The sequence below is a fragment of the Mirounga leonina genome, unplaced genomic scaffold, assembly GCF_011800145.1.
Source record: "Mirounga leonina isolate KUSES-001 unplaced genomic scaffold, KU_Mleo_1.0 Mir_170, whole genome shotgun sequence".
Taxonomy (NCBI): Eukaryota; Metazoa; Chordata; class Mammalia; order Carnivora; family Phocidae; genus Mirounga; species Mirounga leonina.
This window is the reverse complement of record NW_023270433.1, coordinates 20702860-20723779: the sequence shown is the minus strand read 5'-3', so window position 1 is coordinate 20723779 and position 20920 is coordinate 20702860. Positions and strand designations below refer to the sequence as shown.

Genomic DNA, 20920 nt, shown 5'->3' with positions numbered 1-20920 from the left:
GACCCGATATTGACCTTTGGGCCAAAGAAAAGGTGTCAGGTTTTTGGCCCTCTGTGGAAGTTATAAGTTATAAAAGAGAAAATTGATAATGAAACATTTCCATTTTAATTTTAATTTTGTTTTTTATTTAGTGATGCTCATTTATTCATGGAAGGAAAGTATAGATTGTTTCCTCAGGCAAGTCTGAGAAATATCGTCAGGGAGAGAGTGGGGACAAGGCCCAAAGAACTGACCTGTTTGGAGGTTTCAGCAAGGATCTAGAGCTGTTTCCTGATCCCTGGCACCCAGGGCCCCATGGCCTGTGACTTGTATCACAGGTTTACAGAAATAGGGTTGGAAGGCAGAGATGAGGTAGAAGGCAAATCCTTAATTTGTATTTTTATTTTATTTAAAATTTTTATTTATTTATTTGAGAGGGAGAATGAGATAGAAAGAGCATGAGAGGGGGGAGGGTCAGAGGGAGAAGCAGACTCCCTGCTGAGCAGGGAGCCCAATGTGGGACTCGATCCTGGGACTCCAGGATCATGACCTGAGCCGAAGGCAGTCGCTTAACCAACTGAGCCACCCAGGCGCCCCCTTAATTTGTATTTTTAATAAAAGTTTTAAATATGTAATCTCCAGTGTAATGCTTATAGAAATTCAGTAGTAAAGTTTAATTGCATTTCTGAACAGTTAATTTTTCTTTCCTATACACAGCTCACTTTATTCATTTGCTCAAATGCCTATGGGGCATTTGAGCTTGTAACCCTAATTAAATAACATAATTCATGTAAGAGTAATAAGGGCAGTGCCTAGCACACAGTAAGTTTTCAGTAAGCTTAACTATTTTATTAAGCTGGAAGTATTAGTATTTAAGTGTGGTGCTAATAGTCTTTAACATAGAAGATTGAACATGTTGCTGTTAAAAATGCAGCTGACTTGGGATTAGTAAAGCTGAGGGCCAGGCAGGCAAAGTGCAGGTGGAAAGGTTTTATCTAATAGATCAAAGGAGAAGCTCATGTTTATAATGTAAATGAAATAAGCTCTTTTCTTGGATGTAAAATGTAGTCATGGTCTTATTGCCTGGAATAGATTTGGTTTTTCCTGTTCAGATTTTGAGGTGCAGCTTCATTGTTTTAATGAATATCAGCTGTAATATTGTTTGCCCCTCCCCAACTCACCCCCATGAAAGTGAAGCACTTTTGGAAAGGAAAAACAATATGTATAAAACCCTTTAGTGATATTGATTATATTTGGTTTCTAGACCCGAAAAGACGTTGCAGATGGTAATAAGAATGTCGTACATTAGTTAATAAAAAAAACTGACAAGAATTAACTAATTCAAAGTCCTAGAAATTATTGAATGTAAAATAAAACTAAAAGCTATACAGCTTTAAGCTACGTGTATGTTATAGCTTAATAACACAGTGTAGCTTAATCATTAATAAATTAAAAATATTGAACCTGAGTTTTAAAAAAAATGAATTGCCTACCTTTTTGGACAGTTTTTAAAAAAACATATAAAAACTAAATATTCCTCTCAAAGGCATACTGCATTGCATATTGGTGCAAATTAAATTTGGGAATGTATTGGGAGTTGTGTTATTAAATTACAGTTCCAGCATAGTAGGAATACCACCACACCTACTAAGATGAAATAAATCAGCATACATAATACTAATAATAGTGGTTGTTTATTTCATGTTTGACATATGCACTGTTCAAAGTGTTGCATATTTATCATCTCATTTTAATCCCTGGGTCAGTCCTAGATGGTAGCAGGTATTACCAATACTTACAAATGAGAAACCTGAGAATATATTTTGCCTAAGATCACACAATGAAGGGGAAGAAAAAGGATTTGAACCCCGGTCTGTCTGGCTTGAGCACCATGTTCTTTACCGTAGTGTAGTGCTACCTGGCAAGGACATTAACTTGCTGAAAATTATGTGTGTGTGTGTGTGTGTGTGTGTGTGTGTTGGGTGGGAAGAATTGAAAGGATGTAGTTGAGGATAGCTTGGTTGGATTTAAGGCTAATGTGCCAAGGATTTGATATTTTCATCAAGCAGATCATTTTGTCAGGCTGTTAAGCAAAGTTTCAAAAAATGAAAATTAATTGCTTTTCCTACCTTCATTTTAAAAAAGTAAACACAAACAAAAGTACCCTACATATTTCTGACCAAGTTTAGTTGCTTTGTAAAAGTACTTTAAAATATAATTTTAGGGACACCTGGGTGGCTCACTGGGTTAAGCGTCCAACTCTTGATTTTGGCTCAGGTCATGATCTCACGATTGTAAGATCGAGCCCTGCATCAGGCTCTGTGCTCAGCAGAGAGTCTGCTTGAGATTCTCTTTCTCCCTCTGCCCCTCTGCTCTCGTGCACGTTCTCTCTCTCTCAAATAAATAAAATCTTTAAAAATAAAAAAATAAAATAATAATTTTGAGAAGTGGGGAAGTTGTTAGAAAGCTATTAACTTGATGTGTTTTCTTTTGCTTTCAGATCTAAAGCATGTATTCCTTATTTGAAAAAGAGTAAAATTGCTCATATCCTCAATCTCAGCCCACCACTGAACCTAAATCCATTGTGGTTCAAACAGCACTGTGGTAGGTGGTAGGTTGAGGGAATGGTTTGTTTGGTTAATTTGTTTTGTATTAAATCAGTGTTCCTATGGTGTAATCACAATTTTTACATAATATTCAACATTAAATTTTCTATGTAGAATCAATAGCACTTTGGAAACTAGATTCTTAAACTTTTATCTGTAATTTAAAACATTGAGGTATAATTTACATTCAGTAAAATGCACGATCTTAATGGTTCAGTTTGAAGAGTTTTGACAAATGTATACATCTGTATAACCAATAGCCAAATCAAGATATGGATTTCCATCATTCCAGAAAGCTCCCTCAAGTCTTAATGGGTGTGTTTTATTGTATATAACTTAGTCTTCAGTGAAGTTGGTTAGAAACTATGAAGTACTTTTCCTTTCACAGCGAACTAAGATTTGAGGTGAGTATGCATTAAATTACAAGATTTATGTAGAGGTACCTCCTTTAAAATAGTTACATCAGGTACTTACTCCTCCTTTGTACATAATTCACTAAAATTTGGACAGGTAATTAGAATAGAAAGCCACAGGGCAAAACCGAAGGAAGTTCTGTTTTAATTGACTAGGTTAGCAAATCTCCAACTTTTTGTTCTTGTTTTACTAGCAGTATAGCCATAGAAAGTGGTTATTTATACTCACAAAGTTGTTTGTTAATTAAGCACTATTCTTTGTGGTTTCTTTCAGCTTATACCATTGCTAAATATGGTATGTCTATGTGTGTGCTTGGAATGGCAGAAGAATTTAAGGGTGAAATTGCAGTCAATGCATTATGGCCTAAAACAGGTATGTATTTAAAAAAAAAAAAATCCAGTTATTGGATTCTCATTTATTGTCCTTGACACTTTTGAGATACATCTTGGGTAGGTAAGTTGAGGTGGGAAACAAGTTAAACTTTTTTTTTTTTAAGAGAGAGGGCGAGCATACGCATGAGAGCCAGCCTGCACGAGCGGGCAGGGGTGATTGGGGGGCAGAGGGAGAGGGAGCAGGAGAGAGAGAGACTTGGGGCTTGATCTCATGACCCTGAGATCGTGACCTGAGCCAAAATCAAGAATCAGACATTCAACCGACTATAACACCCAGGCACCCCTTAACTCTCTTTTTAAAACTTAGAAGTTGGGGAAGGGTGAAATATGGAAGTAATTGAATTCTGAAGGGCTTATATGAGAATGGGAAGATTGGGGAAGGAAAAGTATTCTAATAGTCTCATCTTGGGGCAGCCACAATACTAGATGGTATGTTTTTTAAAAATTATATTTTCTGTTTGGGGCTAGGGTATAGAAGTGCTTCTGGATGGGCCCCTGGGTGGCTCAGTTGGTTAAGCGACTGCCTTCGGCTCAGGTCATGATCCTGGAGTCCCAGGATCGAGTCCTGCATCGGGCTCCCTGCTCATCGGGGAGTCTGCTTCTCCCTCTGACCCTCCTCCCTCTCATGCTCTCTGTCTCTCATTCTCTCTCTCTCAAATAAATAAATAAAATCTTTAAAAAAAAAAAAAAAGTGCTTCTGGATATTAAAATTATAGACAACTACCTACCTTTTTTATTTAAATTAAATTTTTTATTTTAATTCCAGGATAGTTAACATTCATTGCTGTATTAATTTCAGGTGTACAATACAGTGACTAAACAATTCTCTACGTTACTCAGTGCTCATCCAGATAAGTGTACACTTAATCCCCTTCACCGATTTCACCCATCCCTCCACCCACCTCCCCTTTAGTAACTGTCAGTTTGTTCTCTGTACTCAAGAGTCTGTTTCTTGGGTGCCTGGGTGGCTCAGTCGGTTAAGCCTCTGCCTTTGGCTTGGATCATGATCTCAGGGTCCTGGGATCGAGCTCAGCAGGGAGCCCGCTTCTCCCTCTCCCTCTTCCCCTCCCCCTGCTTGTGCTCTCTCCCTCTCACTCTCTGTCAAATAAGAATCTGTTTCTTGGTTTGTCTCTTTTTTTCATTCTTTTGCTCATTTGTTTTGTTTCTTAAATTCCACATATGAGTGAGATCATATGGTATTTGTCTTTCTTTGACTGACTTATTTTGCTAAGCATTATACTCTCTAGCTCTTTCCATGTGTCTCAAATACTTTCTCCGCAGTTGGTTTATTCAAATCAGGATATAAACAAGTTTCACACATTATATTTGTGTGGTATGTTTTTCATGTATAGTAGTTAACAATTTTAATTTTTTTTTTCCTTGCCACTGATTTCTTGAAAAACGAGGTCTTTTTTTTTTTTTTTAAAGATTTTATTTATTTGACAGAGAAAGACACAGCAAGAGAGGGAACACAAGCAGGGGGAGTGGGAGAGGGAGAAGCAGGCTTCCCGCCGAGCAGGGAGCCCGATGTGGGGCTCGATCCCAGGACCCTGGGATCATGACCTGAGCTGAAGGCGGACGCTTAACGACTGAGCCACCCAGGCGCTCCGATAAACCAGGCCATTTATGGAGTTTCCAACATTCTGGATTTTCCTGATTTCTCCCCGTTGTGTCTTTTAACATGTTTCTTTATTGTCTAAGGACCTTTCTATTGTTTATTCCTATTCTTCTTTCTGGAATTATTTTGTTCATTTATTGGTCGACAAATATCTATTGGACAGTTATTATGTGGAGACATCATGCAGGGCACTGTGATACTTCGTTAGCCTTTACACCTAATGGATGACGAGGTTGGTAAGAGTTGGCCATGAAAACACATTTAATCCAGCATTTTTGCAAAGTATTATAGCCCTAGGGGTACTCTTGAACTGAAATGCCACATACAAGAGTGTGAAACTAACCCAGAGTTCTAGTTCAGGGACATTTGAGGGATTTCTTTTTATCTTTGTTCCCATCTGCTGTCTACTGGGTGAAGGGATTTTATCTGCTCCAAGCAGAAGTGAAAGGGCCAATGACCTATGGTATTGATGTGGGGGAAACGGGATGCTATGGGTGAGAATGTATGGAGCACAGGGGCATGTTGCTAATGGAACTTTTAGGAGAATTTAGCTGTTGCACCCACCTCTGTAGTCACCACCTTTGTTTTCTTCTAAGGGCTCAAAGGATCAATTTTTTTTTTTTTAATTTTATTTATTTATTTGACAGAGACAGACACAGCAAGAGAGGGAACACAAGCAGGGGGAGTGGGAGAGGAAGAAGCAGGCTTCCCGAGGAGGAGGGAGCCTGATGCGGGGCTTGATCCCAGGATCCTGGGATCATGCCCTGAGCCGAAGGCAGACACTTAACGACTGAGCCACCCAAGCGCCCCTCAAAGAATCAATTTTTAAAAATTCCTTTCTTCTGCTATTTGACCAAGATTCCTTTCTTCCATGGCCCACTGTGGGATCGGAACCATGTTTTATTGCTTCTTCATTTTTCCTTATGTTTCTGTAGCAGACACAGTTCTTCTAAGATTTTCTGGAGAATGATATTCTTTGCAGTGGGGCAAAAGATCAAAGTGAAAAAGTGCTTCTGTAGTGTTTTTCAAACTGCATGTCAAGACTCATTGGTGAGTCATGAAATCAATTTTGTGGATTGTGAAATTGAGTTAGAAGGTAGCAGCCAGAATTTTGTTGTTTTATTTCTAATGGAATGAAATAGAAAATAGTAGGGAGTATTGCAGATTGTCAATATTGGTTTCACATATAAATGAATACAAATGTAGTTGTGAGTGTGTGTATATGTAGGTAGTATGTATTCTTAGTCATTCGGTAAAAAGTGTTACTGATTATGGATCACAGTTAAAAACTTTAAAAGCTCACACTTGACTGTGCCTCTCTTCTTCAACTTCCTTTCCTTCTCTCATCCGTCCTCAGCCTCCTCCTCCTCCCACTTCAATCATTGCTGTTGTTGGTAGATAGAGTCAGGAAGTTAGTTTGAAAGGCAGGTCTCCCAGAAAACGAAGTCCTAACATAGTATTTTCCCTTTTTTATACCTCTGTTATGTTACTTGTCATTTTCTATTCATTCATTTTCCAAACGTTTTTATATGCCAGGCAGAGTTCTCTGTACTATTTATTTATTATGCATCCACAGATAATTTATTAAGTGTCTATCTGTGTACAAGGGATTAAGGGGTACTAAGATGAATGGGATGTAGATCTTACCCTTAGAGTTTACTCTTCAGGGTGGTTACCATCATCTGCATTTTGTCCTTCCCTTCTCACCTCCACTCCCCTAACCTTTAGGTCTTTGGGATCCTGGGGTAACAAAGTTAGAAAAAGCCTAGAATGACTCTAAGAATTAAAGATTTTATTCATAAAATAGATAATTATTTGATACCTTTTATGTGCCAAGTTCAGCTCTAGTAGCTTAATATGCATCAGAGAACAAAACAGACATGAAGCTCTGTCCTTTTGGAACTTACAGTTTCATTGGGAGAGATACAGTAGACAGTTAACATAATGAATAGTAAAGTATCTAGAAGGTGATAATGCTATAGAAAAAATAGAACAAAGTAAGGGGGATTGGGAGTCTCAGGGACTGGAAGGATAGATTGCAATTTTATTTTTTAAGATTTATTTATTTGAGAGAGAGAACACATGAGCAAGCAATGGGGAGGAGCAGAGGGAGAGGAAGAGAGAGAATTTTTTTTTTTAAGATTTATTTATTTATTTGACACAGAGAGAGGGAGGGGCCAGGCAGAGGGAGAAGGAGAAGCAGGCTCCCCGCTGAGCAGAGAGCCTGATGTAGGGCTCGATCCCAGAACCCTGGGATCATGACCTAACCTGAAGGCAGACGCTTAACGGACTGAGCCACCCAGGAACCCTGGAGAGAGAGACTCTTAAGCAGACTCCTTACTGAGCGTGGAACCCAACACAGGGCTTGATCTCATGACCCTGAGATCATGACCTGAGCTGAAATCAAGAGTCTATGCTTAACCAACTGAGCCACCCAGTCACCCCTAGATTGCAGTTTTAAAAAGAATAGAAAGAAAGGTTTGGCCTTTTTGAGAAGGTGACGTTTGAGCATGGACTTGAAGGGGGTGCTGGAGTTAGCCTTGGTAATGTGTTAGCTACAGGGTATGTGAGGGAAGCATTGAAGGCAGAGGAAATAGCCAGGGGAAAGGTCCTAAGAGGTGAGCATGCATGGCATGATGAAAGAGCAGGGAGAAGGCCAACGTGGCTGGAGTGAGGGGAGAATAGCAGAAAATGAGATGATGCCCATAAGGAAATGGGGAGCAGATGTTGTAGGTCCTTGCCAAGACTTGGGTTTTTATTCTTAGTGAAATGGGGAGCTTTTGCAGGGTTTTGTTTTGATTTTGTTTTAAAGATTTTATTTATTTAGAGTGTGTGTACACATACGCAGAGGCAGGTAGGGGCAGAGGGAGAGGGAAGAGAGACTCTCAAGATTCCACACCCAGCACGGAGCCCGATGTGAGGCTGGATCTCATAACCCTGAGATCAGTATCTGAGCCAAAATCAAGAATTAGATGCTTCACCGACTGAGTCACCCAGGCACCCCTTTGGCAGGGCTTTGAGCAGAGGAGGGACGTGATGATACTTGAATTTTTTAAAGGATCTGTCTGGATGCTCTTTTTTTTTTTTTTTAATATTTTATTTATTTGACAGAGAGAGAGAGAGAACAAGTAGGCAGAGAGGCAGGCAGAGGGAGAGGGCGAAGCAGGCTCCGCGCTGAGCAGGGAGCCCGATGCGGGGCTCCATCCTGGGACCCTGGGATCACGACCTGAGCCGAAGGCAGCCGTTTAACCGACTGAGCCACCCAGGCGCCCAGGATGCTCTTAAGAATAGATTCTTTGGTGGGTGGGTGCCTGGTTGGCTCAGTTGGTAGAGGACCCGACTCTTGATTTAGTCTCAGGTGCCATGAGTTCAAGCCCCACCTTGGGTTTGGAGCCTACTTAAAAAAAAAAAAAGAATAGTTTTGGGTTTTTTTCTCCCAACAAACCCTTGTGTCGAGGGCTGACTTTCAGTAGATCGCTGCGAGGGAGCTGCTCTGCTATGTTCGAAACCCCGACCCAGAAGCAGGTTGTCTACTAATGGTTCAGCACCAGGTTCCCCACGAACGTGCCTTGCGTGACGGGCGAGGGGGCGGCCCCCTTCCGGTCGTGCCTGTTTCCCAGGAGGAGGGGCTCTCCACAGCCGACCCTGGTCCCCATGTGCAAGGCTGCGACCTGCCTGCAGGAAAAGAATAAGTTCTTGAGGGTCAAAGGGAGAAATAGGAAACAGAGAGACCAGGTTGGAGACTATTACAGTTACCTAGACAATATGTCTTGGTAGCTGTGACCAGAGTGATAGCAGTAAAAGCAGTGGAGAGTGGTCAGATTCTGCTGTATTTTGAAGGTGCAACCAATAAACAGGGAAAGCTGCAGATGGGGCAGGTTAGGGAGGTTAGGAATTCATGTGGGGGCATTGTGTTTGTGCATCCAAGTAGAGATGGTCAGTAGACAGTTGGATTTGCAAGTGTGGGTGTCAGGAGAGAGGTCCAGGCTGGAGATAGAAATTTGTGGGTTATCAACATGTAAGTGGTATATAAGAAGAGAAGGGACCATTGGCCATTGCAACATTCAGAGATTGGGAAGAAGAAGAAAAACTAATTTGGAGGGAAAAAAAGGAACTATATAGGAGAGTAAGGTAGGAAGAAAATTAGAGTATGATATCCTGAAAGCCACTTGAAGAACCTGTTTCAAGGAAGAAGGAGTGATTCATTGTGTCAAATGTTGCTGATAGTTCTTACAAAATGGGGACTGATCCTTGGATTTAGTAGTCTCTACATCTCCTTCATATTACTTACAACATTTTTAATTAAACTATTGATTTTATAACTTGGCTAATGTCTTTCTTGCTGGGAAGTTTCTTAAAGGTAGAGACGGTATCTGCTTTGTTCATTTTATTGTAGTCCTTATAGACATTCAGTAAATATTTGATGAATTAATGAATGTACAGTAGGATTACCTTCTGCCTAGCTCCAAATTAGACATTCTGAACAGAACATTGCATGACAGCGAATGTGGAGGACACTACCAGGATTGACAAGAGAAATCAGTTCACTTCCAACATCTTTGCTTTAGCTTTGAGATACTCATTTTAGAAGTTTTACTAGACATCTTGGAGCTATTGGTATTATTTGGGGGCCTAGACTTGATGGCACAGTAAACTGAATTACAGTCCTGTTCCTTGCAATACATGACACAATGAGTACAACTTGAGCAATTGTCTGGAATGTTGGGTAGGTGTGAGGTTGTTGTGGGGAGGTGGATGACTAAGCCCCAGGTCTTGATTGCCCAAGTTGAGGAGCTTGAATTTTAACTTGTATTCAGTACAGAGCCACTTCAGAATTTCAGAAGCAGGAGAGCAGAGGAAAAATAGGAGCAGTGGAGTGATAGGGTTGCTGATGAGGTTTAAGAAGTTTAATTTGGCATCTGAATGTAGGATGGCTTGTGAGATCGTGGAGAGAGGAGGCAGGAAAGCTAGTTAGGATATTGCATTATTCATGACTAAGGCAAGAAAATGGATTCGAGAGGGTGTCCAGGCTCCTGGCTGTTTGTGAGGCTTCTATTTAAAAAAAAAACAACAACAAGTTTTCTCTTCCTAGACTGTATAGAGCAGCTCTTTATGCTTGCTGGAACCAGTAATCTCCCATCATTATTCCCTTCAAGGAAAAGGAGATTTATTGCACTTAATGGAATGGACACAGTGTAACCTGTATTAACCACGATCAGAACAGTGGCCTGGTCCACTCTTTGTCCTCTCTGGTTCAGTGTTCCTTCTGTACACTGGCTACATTTTCCTGTCTGGATTTAGAACTTTTCACCCCATTGAATTCAACCCATCCAGAGAAGTGGTCAGAGAACAGGCCTTAGTAGTTTAATAACATGAGGATCTCAAGCCCCAGCTAGGTCAGCTTCAGAAGTGTAAGTTTTTCTTTTTACAAGACTGGCTTCATAATTTCTGCCAAAATGGAGGGCGAGGAGGGGGGTGGCCTGCTCTTCCGAATGCCTGCTGCCTCTTACCTCTTGAGCGTTCAGAAGGAGCGTGGTAGAGGAGGGAAGTCCACTTGGGGATAGAACGCACGGAGGCTGGGTTGCGGAGCCTGTGAACCCAGCTGCTGATGGTGGGCCTGGCAGCCGAGACAACGATAGCAGAAGTGTCACAGAGCAGCTGCAGTCCTCTGTCACCTGGACCATGCTACAAATAGACATGGGGACTCAGCTGACCAGGGAGGTCAGGGAAATGAGGTAATAGCTGGTCTCCCTGGTGCTAGAAACCAAAACTAGTTTCCCTGTTTTTTTAACAGACTTGCTTACCAACTTGTTTAAGTAACAGTTCATCTATATTTCACTGATTCTGAGATGCCCATGTTTTCACATTTTTAGATCTTGGATATCAGGATGCTCTTACTATTGATGATGTACCATAGTTTAATTTGGCACGTGTTCTTTTTTCTCAGCGGTACACTTTATAATCGATGATATCTTTGGTTTCTTTCCAGAGGAGGAGGAGTCAAAGACAATGCTGATGTCTTAAGTCTGATATGTACTCTATATGTTTGTGTGAAAAGGACATCTTTGGTGGATTTTTTTTTTAGAGATTTTATTTATTTGAGAAGAGAGAGAGAGCATGGGGGTTGCAGAGGAAGGAGGGAGAAGCAGACTCCCCACTGAGCAGGGAGCCCGGCACCAGGACCCTGAGATCATGACCTGAGCTGAAGGCAGATGCTTAACCAAGTGAGCCACCCAGGCGCCCCTCTTAGGTTGATTTTAAGGCTCTTCTTACTGTTTTGTGTTTTGTGGAGTCTGCAATCAGGAGAATCAGTTGGAAGCTATTAGATACTTCTCCAGTTATTCCTTAATAATACTTAAGTTTAAGGGTCACCTTTCGGATTCTTGTGATCCAAGGCATATCAGGTTTCTTTAAAATTTTTGCTTATTTTTGCTTATTCATCAGTGAATTTTCATTTGATGTATTCCATTGTGAACCTGCTTTTGTTGTCAGTTTTATAACCTATTAGGGTAGCCTATGACATTGCAAAACCTTTGTTGAAAATAACTCTGGCTTATTTCTTGATTTTGAGCATCTGTGCCTTCTTTGTATCTTCCATAGAAAGATTACTGAAGTAAAGATAGGTTTGGGGAAATCATTCATTGTTCTTAGGTTGTGCATATGTGTCTATACATATGAACACACACAACATATGTATACATCCATGACATATTCTTAATTTAGAGTTTTAAGAATTCTTACACCATTCAGGTAGTCTGTAATGAGACTAAGTATATACATATGCATATAGCTTTAAGGTGCACTATATTGAAATCTTTTTTTAAAAGTTTATTTTTTTAGATTTTTCATTCATTTAAGAGAGTGAGAGAGAGAGAGTGAGAGAGAGTACAAGCTGGAGGAGGGGCAGAGGGAGAGGGGGAAGCAAGCTCCCCACTGAGCAGAGAGCCCAACGCAGGGCTTGATCCCAGGACCCTGGGATCTCATGACCCAAGCCAAAGTCAACTGCTTAACTGACTGAACCACCCAGGCACCCCAAAAGTTTATTTAAGTATCTCTGCACCAAACGTGGGGCTCGAACTCCCGACCCAGAGATCAAGAGTTGCATGCCCTCCTGATTGAGCCAGCCAGGTGCTCCTATATTGAAATATTTTTAGAAGAATTCTACAGTTCGAGTGCCTGCGTGGCTCAGTCGGTTAAGTGTCCAACTCTTGGTTTCGGCTTGGGTCATGACCTCAGGGTCCTGAGATCAGGGCCCATGTCAGGCTCTGCGCTGGGCATGGAGTCTGCTTGGGATTCTCTCTCTCCCTGTCCCTTTCCCCCTCCCCCTGCCTGTGTGCATGTGCGCTTGCTCTCTGTCTCTCAAAAAGAAAAAGAAAAATTCTACAGTTTATGGGAGCGAGATAACTGAACTCTAAGAATGTCCTTTAGTTTCATGGTGGTTAAGATCCTGGCTCTGAAGTCAAGTCAAGCTGTCAAGTGTTTGAATTCTGGCTCCTGTAATCTTGGACAAGTTACTTAACCCCTCCGTGCATGAGTGCTCTCTTCTGTAAAATGAGAATGATAACAGTACCTACCTCATAGAATTCATTCAGATAACTTATCTAAAGTATGTAGCAACATGCCCAGCATAGGGCGCACTTGATAAATATTATCTGCCATTTTTTATTAATAAGGTATCACATCAAGAGCAAAACCAGAGCTCTTCAACTTGGTTAAGCAAAAAAATTTCTTCCTAGTAAAGGAACTGTAGTTATAAGGTAGGGACATATTTTCTAACTTAGTGCTTTTAGGAAATTCCCCAAGTTAATTGTGCTGTCTTTGAAGTAGGGATGTATGCTAGAATGTAATCACCATGAAGGTAGGGGCTTTTGTCTGTTTATCAACTCATTTGTTCCCAATCCCTACAATAATGCCTGACTTATAGTAAGGACTCTATCACTATGTGTTGAATGAAAGGAAAGGGGTCAATGGCTCTTAAAAGCTACAAACTTTTCATCGTAAATTATGTAATTTATTCCAGTATGTAATGATTTAAAATGATGGTTTAACAGTGGTATGGAGAGAACTTTAAATTACTAGAGACTGAAACCTAAAGTACTTAAACAAGTTGATTTTCATTGTTCAAAATATAAGCTAAAATATAAGTAAACTGAGATAAGTTACTGTTCACAACTTTGACAATGTATAATTAATAGTGTACTATGAATGGCAGAATTTCAAGTTACTTCATTAAAAAAACATAGAAAGGCATGTATCATATGATCTCACTGATATGAGGAATTCTTAATCGCAGGAATCAAACTGAGGGTTGTTGGAGTGGGGGGTGGGGTGGGAGGGATGGGGTGACTGGGTGATAGACACTGGGGAGGGTATGTGCTCTGGTAAGCGCTGTGAATTGTGCAAGACTGTTGAATCTCAGATCTGTACCTCTGAAACAAATAATGCAATATATGTTAAGAAAAAAGAAGAAGAAGAAGGTAGCGAGAGGGGAAGAATGAAGCGGGGGAAATCAGAGGGGTAGACGAACCATGAGAGACGATGGACTCTGAAAAACAAACAGGGTTCTAGAGGGGAGGGGGCTGGGAGGATGGGTTAGCCTGGTGGTGGGTATTGAGGAGGGCACATTCTGCATGGAGCACTGGGTGTTGTGCACAAACAATGAATCATGGAACACTTCATCTAAAACTAATGATGTAATGTATGGGGATTAACATAAGAATAAAAAAAAAAAACATAGAATTTAAAAATCACATGCACCTAAAACAAGGGTGCCTAGGTGGCTCAGTCAGTGAAGTGTCTGCCTTCGGCTCAGGTCATGATCCCAGGGTCCTGGAATGGAGACCTGCATGGGGCTCCCTGCTTAGCAGGGAGTCTCCTTCTCCCTCTTCCTCCGCCCCTATATTCTTTTTTTTTTTTTTAAGATTTTATTTATTTATGTGATAGAGAGACACAGCGAGAGAGAGAGGGGCAGAGGGAGAGGGAGAAGCAGGCTTCCTGCGGAGCAGGGAGCCTGATGCAGGGCTCGATCCCAGGACCCTGGGATCATGACCTGAGCCGAAGGCAGACGCTTAACGACTGAGCCACCCAGGCGCCCCTGCCCCTATATTCTAATAGAGGGGTGAGACAATAAATTTAGGGAATGAGCTCCATATTTAGAGACAGGGAACTGAGGCTCATAGAGGTTAAAGTGAGGGACTTACCAAAAAGCACATAGTTGGCATAAAAGTCCCGCTCACCTGCCTTACTGCTCAGTGCTTTTTCTGTTACACCTTCTTGGCTCTCTTAACTTTCAGTACTCATATGCAAATTCTTGAGCATTCTGAATCAGAGGTCTAATTGAACTTTGCAGTGAGTCTCACAAAGCAGTGTTGTGTACAGTAAGGAATGTGTGTTCTACCCAGTCATGTCAGAACATTTGGCAAATCCCTTAAGCTCTCTGGAGCTTGTTTTCATCACCTGTGAAGTAAAGCGATCAGCTGTCTTGTTTGTTACTTCCACAGTCCTCTTGTTTTCATTTGGAGTTCTCTGTGTGTGTTCTCTCCACAGCCATCCACACCGCTGCTATGGATATGCTGGGAGGATCTGGTATTGAAAGCCAGTGTAGAAAAGTTGATATCATTGCAGATGCTGCCTATTCCATTTTTAAAAAGCCAAAAAGTTTTACTGGAAACTTTATTATTGATGAAAATATCTTAAGAGAAGAAGGAATAAAAGATTTTGACATCTATGCAATTAAGCCAGGTAATGCTTCCAGTTTTTAAAAGTAGTGATGTATTTTTCTACATTTCCTACAAGGAACATACATCTGTTTTGTGTGCAAGTTTGTGTGATCATAAAACGAATATGTTCTTTTTTTTTTTTTTTAAGATTTTATTTATTTATTTGACAGAGAAAGATAGCAAAAGCAGGAACACAAGCAGGGGGAGTGGGAGAGGGAGAAGCAGGCTTCCGGTGAGCAGGGAGCCTGATGTGGGGCTCGATCCCAGGACCCTGGGATCATGACCTGAGCCGAAGGCAGACGCTTAACGACTGAGCCACCCAGGCGCCCCCGAATATGTTCTTTTAAAAGTATCCTCCCAACGAAGGGGAAGACCATACCAGCACAACTTCAAGAAGAGAGAAAGGAAAAATGGAAGTGAATTGAAGACTTTTAAAGGGATGTACAGATACAGAAGGCACAGCAGCTATTAGCCATTTCCAAATCTTGAAACTAAAAATGAAAATTGGTTTTTAAAGTTGATCTTAAAATCACAGATAAAGACTTTATTCAAGGATGTGGTAATAGGTGGTACAGGAGTGTGTTTTCTATGAAAACTTTTTAGGAATATGGACTCTTTCCAAATGTTTTTCTCTTAAGTGCAGTCTCTTAGAGTAGCTAGCTTACTGATGGATGGTGAAGACGAGGGAACACAGTCTGCCCTTTGTACAAGAGTATGATCTGAGAAGTTCTCAGATGGCCTCCTTGTTCAAAAATCATTCTTCCTCTCTGAAATTGCAGTCATGATGGTGATGATCAGGCATTTTTATTTTATGTATGAAACATAATCTGTATTAAATAGTAGACAATGTAGGCATAAGCAGGAGTTCTATTTATTGGTGCAAAAGTGTGTTCTAAATACTGTTCATTAGGTTGCGCTTCCCCATGTTTCTATTTGTGTCATCCCTGTCTCTTCAGTTTGAACTGAATTAAATAGCTCTTTACGGTTTTACAAAGCAGTTTTATATACATTATCTATTTAACCCTCACAGCAATCCTGTGAGGGAAGCAGTGTTGTTTAGGGATTAAGAGCATGGAGTTTGGGAGAAGACAAACCAGGTTCAGATTCCAGCTCAGCTGCTCACAAGCTGTGTGACCTCTGGCACGTCACCCACTTTCTGTGAGCGTCTCTTTTCTTACTGGTAAGATTAAAGGAATAGCTTCCATACAGGATTTTTGTAAGAATGAAATGCAATAATGTGTATAATGTGCTTGGCACAGTGCCCAGCATATGACAATCGCAGTACTCAGTAGTTAATATTTACAGTAGAAAAACAGGCTCAGAGAGATTAGTCTTTGCGTAAGAGCAGTCAGCTAATAAATGGCAGAACCTGAACAAGATGCAGGTCTTCTGGGTCCTGAGACAGTGTAATTATCACTTTAGGTTTTAAAGACACAGTGTCATTGTGCACAAAATCTTAAATTTGATTTAAGATTAAAAATCCTATCAAGTGTAGAGAACATAAGATGAATAGGTACTTTGATAAGCATTAGGATATAACAAAGACCAATGCATTCCTGACCTCCAGTTTTTTTAATCTTCTGAGAGGGAGAGACAGAGATGGGAAACAAGTCCTTCCTAATGAGGAACCCCCTTCTCTCAGGGGGCCAGGTAAGAAATGAGTCCTTAGCACTTTGGAGGGATGTAGGACAGAAGGGTTGCATAGATAGATGAAGAGGGGGCAAAGCCTCCTGGGACAGCAGTTGAGGGCTTAACGTAACAGGTGGCTCTTTGGTTGGATCTTAGAGATGAAATTTGCCATAGGAGAGGAGGATAACTTGGTGATGGGAAAAGTATTTTAGCTTTGTGAAGGTCAAGTAGTTTGACAGTTCTCACGGGAGTCTTTTCCATTGCACAAGAATGATCATTACAATAAAAACAGATATAATGTTCATTAAACAGGTGTTAAAATTTTAATGTATTGATGTTGTCATAGTAACCTGAGTATTTTTGGGGTCTATTTTCCAGGCCATCCTTTGTTACCAGATTTCTTCTTAGATGAATACCCAGATACAATTACCAAGAAAATGGAATCACATGGTAAGACGTAGAACATACTTTATGTAGGAAAATAAAGATGCTAAGTATGTATTTCTTTCAGAATATAAAATTGGACATTTCTGCCTTATGCTTTTAAACCGTTTTGTAATTTAAACTAGACAAGTAATATGTGGGCTTAGTTAATTCAAGCAAGAATGGTTGTCTTTTCCTTCTACCGGTAAGAAGTTATTAATATATTCTTTTCATTTGATTATTTAAAAAGTCTAAAAAGAAAACAAACCCTTTTTAAGGTTCTATTTCTTTTCCTTGGCACTGTCTTTAGGTATTTCACGTTGATGTATTATTTTATCTTGAGGGAAAATGTGTCACATCAAAGTACACCTAACACCATTCTCAGAGTTTGTGTTGTGTGACTACTTTATGGGAGAAATTAACTTCAAAGGAGGTTTTGGTTTTACTTTATTTTGTTTTTATAATTGGTCCAGAGTTCAGTCTTTGTGTTCGACATTATGCCACTAGCTTACTGAAAGATGTCAGAAGAAACACTCTTTAACAAATACCCATGAGCTGGGGCGCCTGGGTGGCTCAGTTGGTTGAGCGACTGCCTTTGGCTCAGGTCATGATCCTGGAGTCCCTGGATCGAGTCCCGCATCGGGCTCTCTGCTCAGCGAGGAGCCTGCTTCTCCCTCTAACCCTCCCCCCTCTCATGTACTCTCTCTCTCATTCTCGCTCTCTCAAATAAATAAATCTTAAAAAAACAACAACAACAAATACCCATGAGAAGAATCTCTCTCATGCTTTATTAACAAGAATAGCTGTGCTTCTCCTGGACCCTTACCTTATTTTTATCTTATAGACACTGTGAATCTCCTAAGTGATCACAGATTCTTTAGATGGCTGCTAGAAAACTTAAGAACAAATTTCCTCTCTACCTTCATAGCAGATTTATAGAACCTTATACCATAGTGCATTTTAGTGCCATCCTTTTTTCTGGCTTACTCTTTTCTAGCTTTATCTTTTCTTTGTCCAAATTCTTGGAGATAGTTTAAGAACTTATTTAATAAAAATGGCAACTTTTCTTTTGTATCATGAAAAACTTGAAAAATATACAGCTTATCAAAGTCTGAAAGAGTCTAGTCTTCAGGTTAGGCAAGAGCAAAATTCTAATTTTTGATCATCACCTTAACATTGGATCTGAGCTCATTTAAATTCCAAATTTAAATTAATAAGAACCACTTATTGATCACGTATATTCATTTTGTTTTTCAACAAATATTTATGGGGCACTCCTATGTATCAAACACTATGCTAAGTCCTTTGCATTCATTGTCTCATTTAACACTTATGAAACTACAAGTCAAGTGTTATTATCTTCATTTTACATCTGAGATCATGTGGGTGGCAGAACCAGGATTTAAATTCATAGTTCTCCAATTGCAAAGCCCATAACCTTAACCAGTAGATTTAAATTGCTTTTCTAACTCCCGAATACTTTAAAGTCCTTTAAATTAGCATATTTCCCCCCAGTAATCCAATTTATTAATTTGTAATGAGGAGTTGCCATCTCGTGGACTAAGCATGTAGTTGCTATGATCAGCCCATTCTCTCCCTTGGGTCATAATGGCAGGGAACAGAATCATAATCAGAAGGTTGTTTCATGACCGTGGAATCAGAACAAGAGAGGTTAAATAAGTAAAATGTAAGATAAATGTTTATTAGCATCAAATTTCAATAGGAGTGATTTTGCCTTTGGGATCAGAATATGTCAAGTGCGTTGCTGCAGTCCATATATCCATCTCCACATGAGGGATACCCTCATCCTTGAGGTCACAATACTCACATTCCTTTGGCTAAAGCTTCTCTGCCCCATATGATGCTGGAGAGAGCATTTGCTGCTGTAGCTCTCTTGTCCCTATTCTTCCTCGTTCATTGCAATTCTATTCAGTATTTTCTGTAGATATATTAATATATTCATATAGGTAATAGTCCAGTATATCTGGCCTGGGATCTAACATCTCTTTCAGGTGACTTTTTAGTCCATATCCACATCCACTCTATGTTGACTTCACACTTCCTCTCTCCGAGGTCTGCGTGTAATCCCTCATTTCTCAAATGGGAACGGCTCACCTTTCTATTTAATAATCCTATTTGATTGCACCTTTTCTGGTTATTTGTGCTGTGTGTATTTGTTTTATATAATGTATTTGTAACTGTGAAGTATAAACTATGCACATAACTTCAAATTCATGGTTTTTCTCATATTAAAAACAATACTGTCGTTTTTTCATTGATCTCCCCTCCTGGCACCACCGCGTTGCAATGCAGGGAGCCCACAGATTCTTATTTGTTGGTTCAGTTTATTGTTGTTGTTGCTGTTGTTGTTGTTTTTCTTTAGTTCTAGTTTTAATTGCTTCTGTTACAGTTGTTCTGGGTTCTCCCCAGAAACACTTATTCTTAGCCTGGCTGTCCTTTTCCTTTACCCTGTAGTTGTCACCATCTTTTCTTATTTCTATCTTACGGTTCTTTCCTTCTGTGTTCTGGGAAACCTTTTCAAGTTTGAACTCTACTGATAAGACTTTGACAGGGTGCCGGCCTGGCTCAGTCGGTAGAGCACGTGACTCTTGATCTTGGGGTTGTGAATTGAGGCCCACGTTGGGCGTGGAGCCTCCATTAAAAAAAGACTTTTGCCACTTTCATCTCTTCCCTATGGCCTATAATGTTTATTTTAATTTTGCTGTTGTATGTTTTGTTTCTCATGTTCCCTATTTCCTTTTTCATTTTATTCCATTGGCTTTTCATCCCAGCCAGTTATATATGACTCTGTGCCCCTGTTTCATAGAGTTTTCATGTGGAGGAATCCTTGTGAGTTTCATAGTAAATTATTTTTAGAGATAGGTTGTTTTCTCTTCAGGATAATTTTCCTTTACCTTGTGGTACATTGTTTTTCATGGGCATCAGGTTATTTTTTTCCCCCTGTTAATTCATCTTCATATTAGGAGCTATCTCTAGAGCTAGCAGAGCCAGATGACAGAGATGCGTAGCTTGCTTTTGGCTCCACTCCTTGTCCATCTGGTGGAATTCCTTTCTCAAAGCTGTAGCTTCTGTTGTGGTACCTGTTAGGCATATAGCTAGTGCCAGTGTGCAAGACTGACATGGGACCTTCTTTTACTTCCTACTGTCCCCTGCGTGCCCTGCTCCCAGGGTTCTTCCCCTCCCCATTTTTATCCATCATGCTTTGAGGCATGTACTTTGCAGGATGAACCACTATCAAGGCTCCCTCTACTGTCTGCTCCTCTGGTATTTGGAAACCACAAGCTTTGAAATTGGATTTGAAAGATGGAGGAGTTCCTAAAAGGTGGCATTATAGAACAGAGGGACAGATCCTAGTCTTCTAGCTGGCACAAGCCCAGAGTCTGGTCCAGTGTTTTAAAAATGCGAAAACTTATCTTCCTTGTTTAGGTGAGCAGAGCTATTCTTTCTCTGAGATCTTTCAGGAAGCAAAGCATAGGCATTCCTGTGTTCTTAGGCTGACTCTGTCTACTTTAGAGTTACTGAACATTTCTTCCTAGATTCTGACCGTAGATTGTGAGTCTAGGTGATGTTTAGTATTTGTTCACATGTTTATATTTATTTAAGTGTGAAGTTAAGAGAGGCTATGACAGGGGCTGCTGGCCATGTATCTTTTCTTGTTGTTGTTACTGAAATGTTCTTTCTCAGTAAAGCTTACATATTTGTAGTCTATTGACCGTACCTTTCAAATATACTACTGATTTGTTTTTTGTCTCCTGCAGTTTTATTCTCTTGTGAAGAGTCATCAGGCCATGTCTAAATATTCCAGGTGATAAATTATGCAATTTACATAAAAAACTTTAAAGATTTTGCTGTGATCTCTTTGACACCACAGGCTTCTGGGGGACTTGTTATGTCCTCTTCCTTGACCTAGGTGATGATGACACAGTATAGTCACTTACTGATAACTTCTTAAAAATTTATTGAAGTATAGTTGACACAGAGTATTACATTAGTTTCAGGTGTACAACATAGTGATTGGACAACTCTATACGTTATGCTGTGCTCAGCACAAGTGTAGCCACCATATGTCACCATACAGCGTTATTACAATACCATCGACTGTATTCCCTATGTTGCACC

General features: G+C 40.2%; 1 protein-coding gene across 5 annotated transcripts in view; it reads left to right on the top strand.

Annotated features, from left to right (window-relative positions):
• HSDL2 (hydroxysteroid dehydrogenase like 2) overlaps positions 1 to 20920 on the top strand; it is a 60766-nt gene that overhangs the window by 25325 nt on the left and 14521 nt on the right. For all 5 annotated transcript variants that reach the window (XM_035016049.1, XM_035016048.1, XM_035016047.1 and 2 more), the window contains exons 5-8: positions 2480 to 2583; positions 3273 to 3371; positions 14556 to 14750; positions 16736 to 16807. In XM_035016049.1, coding sequence (XP_034871940.1) covers positions 2480 to 2583; positions 3273 to 3371; positions 14556 to 14750; positions 16736 to 16807 — 470 coding nt within the window. The remainder of the gene's footprint in view (positions 1 to 2479; positions 2584 to 3272; positions 3372 to 14555; positions 14751 to 16735; positions 16808 to 20920) is intronic.